Here is an 11,465-nt window from a genome sequence, read left to right as displayed (position 1 = left end):
TTACACATAAATTCAACCATTTGCCTATATTTAGGTGTTAAGCCTTCATAAAATTGAGAAACAACTCTCCAAAATTCAAAACCATGATGTGGACAAAGATTAAGCAATTTTTTGTATCTATCCCAACACTGATAAAAAGTTTCTCCTTGTTTTTGAGTGAAAGTGATGATTTGCCTTTTGAAAGAATTTGTTCTATGAGATGGAAAAAACTTTTTCAAAAATTGTTGTTGCAATTCATCCCAAGTTCGAATGGATCCCGATTTAAGATTTTGTAGCCATGTTTTAGCTTTATCTTTTAAAGAAAAAGGAAAAAGCTTAAGTCGAATGGTGTGAATGCTACAATTTAGATCATTATATGTGTTGCACACTTCTTCAAACTCTCGTAATTGCATGTATGGATTTTCAGAATCTAAGCCATGAAAATTGGGTAAAAGTTGGATAATACCAGGCTTAAAATTGAAATGAGATGCATCAGGGGGAAAAAATAGACATGAAGGTGCACTAGTACGTGTAGGATTTATGTGATCTCTAAGTGTTCTTCGTCTATCATGATCATGTTGAGATTGAATTTCATCTTCATTTTCTTGGATGTGTTCTTCCACCATGTTTTGTAAAAATAAAGGGTTATTTCGAATGAGTCGACCACTAAGTGTACGTGACCAAATGCTTATGAAAATGCAAAAGAATAAAAACACATAAAAGCAATAAAAATTCAAATAAAAAAAATAAACTATAAACAAAATTAAATAGACTTGAAATTAAATTATACTTCCCCGGCAACGACGTCAAAAACTTGTTGTGACTTTGATTGTTGCACTCCCAAGAGCAGGTTGTACACAAGTAGTATAATTCGGTGAGTCTGAATATCGTATCCACAGCGAAGCTAAGGTAATTACAAGTCCACTACAATATCTTTTTGTTTTTTTTTCTTTTAATGGTTTGAATCTTTAATTGGTAATTTTTAATTGTTCAAATTTTAATTTAAGTAGTTGAGATTAAAGGATCCACTCTTGGTATTTTAATAAAGTTATCATTAATGAACATTATTGAAATCTACTTAATAAAATGGTTCCAATATATATTAAATAATCATATTTATATTATTATCTTATAAGTATATAATATATACCAAAACTTGTAAATATTGTCAAGTATTTATTGTGCTATATATGTAAACACTAAATCAAGGTTCCCACATTAAATGTTTGGTAAAACCAAACAAACATTTAAATGATACCAACGAAAATAATATTATGATATTAATATATAATAAATCAAGGCATCCACTTTAAATGGTTGGTAAAACCAAACAAAAATTTAAATGGTACCAAGAAATTAATATTATGATATATTCATATATAATAAATCAAGACATCCACTTTAAATGGTTGGTAATACCAAACTAACATTTAAAAAGCTCCAATAAATTAATATTATGATATAATCATATATAATAAATCAAGGCATCCACTTTAAATGGTTAGTAATACCAAACTAACATTTAAATGGTTCCAAGAATTTAGTGTAACATATAGCAACAATAAATCAAAACTCCAACTTATAAGTACGGTATAATATTACTTAAAAAAATAAAAATAACATAAACAATAAATAATAATTAAATAATATAAAACATAGATTCTTACCTTTTAATAACCTTATTATCATGCCAAGAGTTTCACCTTTTCATCTCAACTTTGGGAAGTTAGCTACTCATTATTCAAAGTGTAAAACTTTGAATATGAATTTAAAATGCTAATTATATTTAAATGAAGAAATAAAGGAAAAACAAAGAGAGAAATATTATGAACTCAAAGGTTTGTTCATAAAATGAGGGATATCTCAATACATTACAATGCACCCCTATTTATAGCCAAATTTGAGGAGACAACCACAAATAAAATATTATTTTTTACACGTAAGTCTCAATTGGTGTTCCAAGAAATTAATATTTTAATACAAATCACTTTTGAAAATCTTCCCATCCGAATTTTGTTCTCCACATAAAACAAAACATGTAGATATCTGAGTTGTTTGAATTGTGGTATTTTTTTAACCATTTGACCAAGTAATTTGAGAGATATGATTAAAATGCTAGAGCATGGTAAAACTGCCACTTCTTTGGTAACTTTATTTGTTGCTTAATTTGATCCGACTTGTGAGAAGATTTTTATCTCATGCTTGCCACCAATATTGTAGATATTAACATCAACTTTCTACAGGTCCAAGAAAAATCTTAATCCCATTTGCAACGCCAATGTTATTCTTGTTTTATCGAACCTGTGAAAAATAGTAAAAACTTATAATTACACAACAACTTATATTTTATACAATTTATTATAAAAATATAATATTTAAACACTTAATAAAACAAAAACTATATATTTATATTATAAAACATTTAATTAATATACAATATTTTATTTTATCATAAAGCATGACCGAGGATCTCATGTATGTGGTAGTGGATTTTTCCTGCCAGCCCAGTACTGTTGTTTAGTCTGATCAGGCGCATTTATGTATGGGTCACTAGCTTGAAACATATCTCTACGCAAAATGATGAAGTTTATGCATGTTCAAGTATGTGATGCAAGTATGTTTATGAAAAGTTTTACGTTGATAGCACATCTATGTTTATGTAATTACGCTCAAGTTTCAAGTATATACGCCCTACTTTATATGTGTATGTGGTTTTATTATGTATTACTTGTTATATTCAGTTTATACATGTTGAGTCTTTAAACTCACAAGACTTGATCGATGCAGGTGAGGATGACCTTGTGGAGATGAGGGGTGAGGACCAGTGAGCCGGCTTGGACTGCGCGGGAGGCTAAACCCGAGGATCGCCCATGTTTTAAGATTTTATGCATGTTTCTGTTGCGTATTTTCACTACCGCAAGTGTACGGTGTCAAGTTTTAGTACTGATATGAGTACAGATATCGATCCCACGAGGAGTAATTGTGGGGACCCGGACGCTAATCATATTCTTAATCATCATTGGGACAATTCATTTCATTATAATAAATAGGGTCTAATTTTTTTTTAAATGCGGAATGCAATGGAATTCAATCTAATATACATATCAGTATAAAGGTATAAGTCTTGTACAACAAGCATCAAACTCAAACTAAGGTTCAACAACTAAATGTCAAGTGCTGAATCCTATCTACAGCAACGTCAAAGTCCGTAGTCTCCACTCTAATCACCATCACTCATCATCTCCTCGACCCTAATCCTGTCCCACCTGTTTCCATGCACACATACAAACACGACAACAGCCGGATAACTCCGGTGAGAATAAACTCCCAGTATAAATCAACGAACATGCAATCATATAAACAATGTAAAAGCATGTAACAAATATCAATAACATGTATCAAAATATGAAACATAATCAATATAAAATCGTAAATCAGAATCGTGACTCCACGTCTCAGACTAGACTCAATCCTAGTCTAGGGATCCCGGTTTCCAGACGTTGGCATTCCTATATCGAATTCAGTAATAGAAGAAACTCAAATTCTATTCAATCGATATAACCAAACATCCGGTGTCTTGACCTATCCATCACAGACTGTGGCACTATCGCCAATTCACTATCTTGTGACAGTGTGCAATGTGCCAGTGACAATTCCATCACTATCGGCACTTGTGTCACAAGATCACTCGTCTAATACTCATCTAATACATGCTTCTATAAATCAATAGAACAAGCATATCAATTCAAATCATTGTAAATAATAACAATAAGTATGTGATTTAGGGAAACTCAAGTATATCCTACTCGAGTCGTTCTCTCAGTACCACATTGACTTATACCTTTCTTTTATTGCAGTTCTGACGACGTTCCTGTCTGGAATTCAAAGTCTGTCAATACTCAATCTGGAAATGACAATATCAATAGTACCATATAAATATACTACTCCAATCAATACCAATTCTGATTAATTTGGATTTAATTCAAAATCAATAGCATAACGACACAATCCCGATATCCCGGTCAATACGATCCCAACAGATATTAATTACAATCCATAACTGATATCCAACATAGTTTGTAATTAATCAACAATCCAAATCTATCCAATATCAATCGATATATTCTGAAAAATCATAACAATTCCATAATCAATCTGTTTCTCAATCTGACTTCAATTCTACGATGTCTAACATGTCCAGAATATCATATATGAATCCTATATGATTCTGGCAATACCATAATTTCAAGACATAACAAAACTTAAGAAAACTTACGTCCAGTTGAAGCCTGCGTCGATAGGAACACAGTACTGAAGTCGGATTCAAAATCAGATGGACGGATTGAAATATAACGGCGTAAGGATTTTTCACTTCCTTCCCTCGAAGATTCTCTCGTTCTTTCTGAATTCTCAGGAGTAAAATGAGCTAATATATGTATATATATATATATCCCAATTGCATGTTAAGGCAACGTGTCCCTTTTCTTCAATTCTGGTTGGCGCTCGGGCGGTAATAAATTTCCGCTCGGGCGCTTGCTCGGCGCTAGGGCGGTTGAAACTTATCGCTCGGGCGCGGCATTCTCTGTCCAAGCACTTCCGGATTTCACCCTTGGCACTCGGGCGGTCACAAACTACCGCCCGGGCGCCACATCTTCTACCCGAAACATGTTCTTATCGAACATTGGCGCTCGGGCGGTCATTTTCTACTGCTCGGGCGCCAATAGTTCTGTCCAAAAATGGCACCCTTCATATGTTTTGGCCAATCTGGTCTCGGAAGAACTCGTCTATAATCATATCAATTCATAATCAATAATCTCAAATTAACAGACTAAAAATCTCGGCCATTACAGTAATTATTTAAAACTGTATATTAAATACCATAATTGACTTAGTTCAACTTTATTTAGAAAATTCAATGAGATATTTATAATCAATTCAGAGAAAATAACGAGTCAGGTAAATCTTATACATGCAATTGAGATTCAATGGCTAAATCAATCTAGAGATATGATTTCGTTTGATCTCTTCTATGCCAAATTAAAAGTGACTAACATATCATTAAATTGCATCATGTTTATTAACCAAGAGCTGGCAATTTTTCTATTCCCTTTTTCAAGTGATAAATAGAAATGTACTATCTATTACTGATTTTAATATATCTATTCAAAATCACATAACACATAATATATGCAAACAAGGTTCTTTTTATGGATGCACTAGAGTTATACGTCTTTTGCACTTTATAAACATCTGACGATGTGATTTCCTTTGTCCTAATTTCAATCCCCTCTCTTGAGTGTTAGATCTTAATTATTTGATCAACCGAATTATGGCCAATAATACAAAAGCATTAAAGACGAGAAATCACAAATAAACACGATGAATTAATTCAATGAAAATTCACAACGTCAATACATAAGTTTGACCAAGACTACGTCAATCTCTAGAAAATAAAATTAGTTCATACTCGAGTCTAGATCACAACAAAATCTGTTTGTAATCATTAAAAACGTAAAAGTAAAGAACCGAATTAGAAACGTGTTGAAGAGAGATGAAAGTGCGTCTCTGTGTCCGGATTAAGCGTTTTCTGTCTCCGTTCTTCGTGTTCCGTGCTCCGTTGGCTCTAACTTTTTTGCTCCTTAATCTCCCTGTCGGCCGGCAGCTTCAGAATTAATTATTCCCTTCTTATAAAGCCCACGATGAAACCTAAAGAATCTGGCATTCGCGTCGCGCAAATGGACGCCCAATACTCGCACATATGCGCGGGTCTTTCTGTGTTGGGAAATCTTCTCGCGCGCATATGCGCGCACTAGCTCCGCACATATGCGCAGAGTCCTCTATTTAGCTTTGCTAGAATTCCTTCGCGCGCGCATATGCGCATCTCGACTGGCGCATATGCACGAGGTTCTCTGGTTTGCTTTGTGTCTCGCCTGTTTCTCGCGTGCATATGCGCGCTCTTGACTTGCGCATATGCGCGGGTCTCTCTGGTTTTCAAGCTCGCTATTTTCTTCTAAATGCCCTTTCCATTCCTTTTCACGCCCAAGTAGTAGCCTTACCTAGATTCCTGAAATAACACCAAAAATAACAAAAATGCATTATTCCGCCCAAAAAAACTAACAATCTATATGCATTATAAGGATAATTTAAGTGCACAATTTGCAATTATCAAATCCCCCCAAACTTGAACTTTTGCTAGTCTCGAGCAAAATAAAATTTTTAAAAAAAACATTACCTAGACTAGACTCAACACATCCTAAAGAATGTAACTAAACGAACAAGAGTTGTGGAATAAAAGGATAACCACTTGATACACATGCTACATTACTCACAGTTCACGTGCGTGTGTGTTTTTCTATTCTTGTTTACCCACTCCAAATGCCAAAATAAGTTCATAACTTTTTATCTCATAAAATTCTGGACTCCTTGATACACATGTAATTAACAAAATCATTGAGATACACATTTACCTTCACAAATCAACATGACTTATAGGGTATCATTTGGCTAAACAAGATGGCAATCAGAAGGCAATAATTAACCAAACAAAGTCCAATATCATGAGATACGCATGTGTACACAATCAAATTTCCATGTCTATCGACTGCATTTTTTTTAAGTGCCCATAGGCTTAACTTTGGCAACTCTTCTCCACTAGTAATTGGACATGTGACATGGTTAATAGGTCTTTTAAGCTTATAACATTAAGCTACGGCTAATGGCTACAAATGAAGATAGGGGATCAAAAGTGAGAGAAACAAACCAATTTATTTTTCAACACGCTTCTCCCGCTTTCTCATGTTTCACTTCCAATTGCCTCATCACAACATATTTACCATTGTTTCCTCTTCTTCATATAACACGTCATACTCTTTTATTCTTTATTCAACTTTTTTTTCCACAGAAATTCATTTCTTTCATTTCATCTTTTTTCCTCTTTTTAGATGATATTCTTATACCCGCACAAGGGAGAAGAACTTTTGTGGTAGTAAAAAGATTCATTTTCTCTCAGTTTTCGGTAGGTATTAGTGTATATGCTCGAAATTCGGTAGTTGACGTGGGGATTTAGAATTGATACGAATGGGGGTTCTTGTGTGCCTTGGCACACTCCATTCGATTTTTATTAAGCTCAAACATGGGACACTAGGGTCTAATACAATGTTATGGGTAGGCTTGAAAGGCTCAAACGTTCCAAAAATTGCCTAAATCATCCCTAAGTCACACCATACCCGTATCTCGCCTCGAAGAGTACCAAACCTAGTTCTAGGCTACCTTCAATCTACCAATAAACAAACACGGATAGATAATGTTTTTGGGTATACTCACACATAACAAATCACACATCTCATTCTCATTAGGCTCAAAGGGATAGCAATTGACAAATTATTCAAGGAAAACAGGCTCAATATAATTCAAAGACTGCCTGGATCATCTTTGTGTTAGTGAACACATAACTCAACAACAAGAAATCAACATACAGGTTTGGGAGTCCATTCATAAAATCCAAATTACAAATCACATGAACACTCTCTTGACATCGGATGTATCAACAATCATGGAAATCATGAATTAGGGTGTAAGCGTTTAAGTAAAGATAGCATGTATTTAGACTCGTAATCATGGACAACATCTATTTCGAGTCATATCTCATCATTGGTTGGCTATTACCTTAATTCCACAACTATGACCATGTAAACACTAAAAATGGACAAATAAATAATTTTTTTTTCAATATCACTAACAACTCAGTAAAAAAAATCAACTCACACTAAAGCATCAAAATGTCATCCAAACATCAAAATCAAATCACCCCCCCACCCCCAAACTTAAAGTATGCATTGTCCTCAATGTATAAATAGGAAAGAACGGAACAATCATACCTCCCACGACGAGCGTCAGTGCTCGCCATCACCATCATCGTCATCCTCATCCATGTACTGAGGTGGTGCTTGTGAAGAAAGTCCCGGGTACTGGGGTGGCCATACAGGCGGCTGAGGAAACATCGGATCATCTGGACCGATAGGCGGATACCGCTGAGCGAGCACGGAAGTGAAATCCATGAAATGGTCAGTGCGGACCTGAAGCGAATCCAGCACCCGGCGCTGCTCAACCAGTAACATCCTCTGGTCCTGCATCTCGGTCTCTAGTCGTCAAAATCTGTCTCCCCTGCTCGATTTGGCTGCTGCAGGTGGTGGTGGTGGTGGTGGCGGAAGCTATGGCTGTGCCCCATCCTCGTCGTCCGGATACTCATGGGGTATATAAGAAACGGCTCCAAAGAAGGCAACAATGGGGGCCTTCGGCTTTAGCACTGGTTCATCAGGTTCCCATGACACGTCGGCCTGTCAACATAGCTCGGTAACAATATGAGGACATGGAAGAGCAACCGTGGCTAACCCTGCGCCGGCTCTCACAATTGATCCACAGATGATTTTCCCCAAATCAACATATTTTCCCATCTGAATAGCAAAGACCAGTGAATCTTTGTCTTTGGTCACATCATAATAGTGCGAGGACGGGAGAATCCGGGCCAATACGAAGGACGTCCGCGCACTTGCATTAGGTCCCATGTCGGATTTCTTCAATGAGGTAGGACCACTCGAGCTCAATTTCCAAGAGGCGCCTCCATGACACACGGTCTGAATGACTTCTGTATAATCAACCCCCTCTTCGAGAAATACCCTGTACTCGTGACGGTCGAAGCTGGGCATCTGATAAATCATATTAATTGTGTGAAAGTCAAACGACACCAATTTACCTCTCACAAAAACTTTAGACTCCTCGTGACGTATCCGGAGGTTTGCGTAGAATTCTCTCACAACCGAGATAACAGCATCCAAAGGGTTTTGAGCAAATTCAACCCATCCTCGGCGTTCTAGTTCCTCCATAATAACACCACGTGGAATTGACAAATTAAATCCCCGTTCCGGGATGATGGATCTTGTCATAGAACTCTCAGAGACTTGTTGAGCCTCCTCATTCCAAAACCTATGAGAATCAAAACTTGAGGAGGAAAAGGCACCCTTTTTGGATTTCTTTTTCGGCGCCATGTAATACAATAATTCAATGCCCACACCCACACACTAAATTCAACCAATCGAGGGGCAAAGATCACTGATAATCGAACCCCAACGTACGTCATATCAAATATAATTTCACCACACCAACAAATCCGGTTAGCAACACAACGTACAAACCCAGTCAAAAATGCTTTAGAACAATTTGAAGCACCAAATTCACAATATTAAAAGTTCCCCAAATAGATCGAACACAAACTCTAAATATTATGAATATTTGAACAATCTCTGGATAAAACCCTTACTTGCACCAGAAAGCGATGGCAAATCAGAGTGTGGTCTGAGCTTCGGCGTTCAGCTTTCAGAGAGGTGCAGCGAGGTGTGCTGTGGCGGGAGTTGGTGCGGTTGTATTCTAGAGAAGGGAGGCGGCTGTGGTTTTTGAGAGAAGGGAAACGGCGGAGTGATTTTCTGAAGAGGGAGGCGGCTGTGTTGTTCTAAAGCAGGGTTCAGGTGTTTTATTTTTTAAAAACTCAGACATCGCGCATATGCACGCCCTAAACCTTCTCTGCCTTCCGAGTGTATCCGCCTTGTCATATAGCGTATATGCATGCCTATGAGAGGCGCATATGCGCCAAAGTCTCTGCCTTCCGAGCTGGGGCGTACGCATTGTGCGCGAAAATAAGTCGCGCATATGTGCGCTGCACTTTGTCCAAAATAATTTTTTTTAAACACCTGCAAAAATAAAACACTTCAAATCAATACTTGAATAGGAAAAATTATAATTAACAAATAAGGGATTAAAATAAAATAATAAAAACAAAACGAATGCTAAAGATAATTTTGGGTTGCCTCCCACACATCGCTTGATTTATAGTCATCAGCCTGACTTTCTCCTTTCTACTTTTGTTCTCCAAGTGGAATGTTGTCCATGTTTCGCACTTCAATTCCAAAGTAATGCTTGAATCTCTGACCATTAACTTTAAATGTCTGACCGTTGTAGCACTTCAGCTCAATTGCCCCATGTGGATACAATGTTTCCACTATGAATGGTCCAGACCATCGTAATTTTAACTTACCAGAAAACAACCTCAGTCGAGAATTGAACAATAACACTTGTTGTCCTGGTTCGAAGTCTCGTAGAAGAATCTGTTTGTCGTGCCATCTCTTGGTTTTCTCTTTGTATATCTTTGCATTCTCGTATGCATCATTCCTGAATTCTTTCATCTCGTTCAACTGCAACAGTCATTGCTCGCCAGATGCCCCCATATCAAAATTCAGCCTTTTCACAGCCCCAAAGACCCTGTGCTCCAGTTCCTAAGGTAGATGACAAGCTTTTCCAAAGACCAACCTATAAGGCGACATCCCGATAGGTGTCTTGAATGCAGTCCGGTACGCCCATAAAGCATCATCTAGCTTAATCGTCCAATCCTTCCGGTTTGTCTTCGCCGTTTTTTCTAATATCTTCTTGATCTCCCGGTTGGATATTTTTGCTTGCCCATTAGCTTGCGGGTTGTATGCCAGTGTCACCACGTGCTTCACATCATACTTAGCCAATAGTGAGTTAAAAATTTTGTTACAGAAATTTGTACCTTCATCACTGATTATGGCTCTAGGGGTACCAGATCTTGTAAAGATGTTCCCGTGGACAAACTTAACAACAACTCGAGCATCATTAGTACTGGTGGCAATTGCTTCCACCCATTTGGACACATAATCAACTGCAAGTAAATATAAGATTGGCCAAAAAAGGATGTGAATGGACCCATAAAGTCAATACACCAGACATCAAAAAGTTCCACCTCCAAAATATTTGTTAGTGGTTGATCGAGCAAAACTTGCACTGTGGAATCATCAATAAAAATATGGTTTTGTATGCTCGAAAATTAATCGCAAGTGCACGATGTCAAGTAATAGTATAATGTACGTGAGTACGAGTATCGTTCCACTGAAGACTGTATTTTACAATTATTATTTTAAGTTATCAAACCTTTAGCAACGAAATTTGAAGGGTTGTTTATTACTACTATGCTCAAATAAACATGCAAATAACAAGATTCAGTAATTAAGTAATGAGATATACTATCTAGAATGATTGATTAAAATTCAATGAGAAATGAATTGTTTGGGAATTTCAGTTCACCTACCCCGCGTTAATTAATTAATTCGTTCGATAATGTTTTACGCTTCCAACAGGATTTTTTATTCGATTGAATACGCCCTCTCGAGCTATGCCAAACTAACTCTACTCAATGAAGTAATTAAATGTCTTTAATTATTTATCAAGACTGAATCGCATGTCGATCTATGAAATCCCCTAGTTTTCGTCCTACCAGACTATGACTATCGGCGCGTATTCAATTTCATTTGTCTATGTAAATTGTAGATCCACGGACTATGCTACTTGTTCTTATCACAAGCTATTCTCTCGAACTCACTGGTAATATAGAACGTTGTTAAAATTAGCTACGCTCTAGC

At 36.6% G+C, this 11,465-nt stretch overlaps 1 protein-coding gene across 1 annotated transcript; it reads right to left on the bottom strand.

Moving 5' to 3' along the window:
• Nucleotides 1–9,887: 9,887 nt before the first annotated feature.
• On the bottom strand, nucleotides 9,888–10,663 carry LOC142532331 (uncharacterized). The gene is made up of 3 exons (XM_075638647.1): nucleotides 10,610–10,663; nucleotides 10,335–10,523; nucleotides 9,888–10,223 (listed from the first exon to the last, which is right to left on the bottom strand). The coding sequence occupies exons 1-3, from the start codon at nucleotides 10,661–10,663 to the stop codon at nucleotides 9,888–9,890; spliced, it is 579 nt and encodes a 192-aa protein (XP_075494762.1).
• Between the last annotated feature and the right edge of the window lie 802 nt (nucleotides 10,664–11,465).

This window comes from Primulina tabacum, chromosome 18, assembly GCF_025594145.1.
Source record: "Primulina tabacum isolate GXHZ01 chromosome 18, ASM2559414v2, whole genome shotgun sequence".
Classification (NCBI taxonomy): Eukaryota; Viridiplantae; Streptophyta; class Magnoliopsida; order Lamiales; family Gesneriaceae; genus Primulina; species Primulina tabacum.
This window is presented reverse-complemented; position numbering and strand designations above follow the sequence as displayed.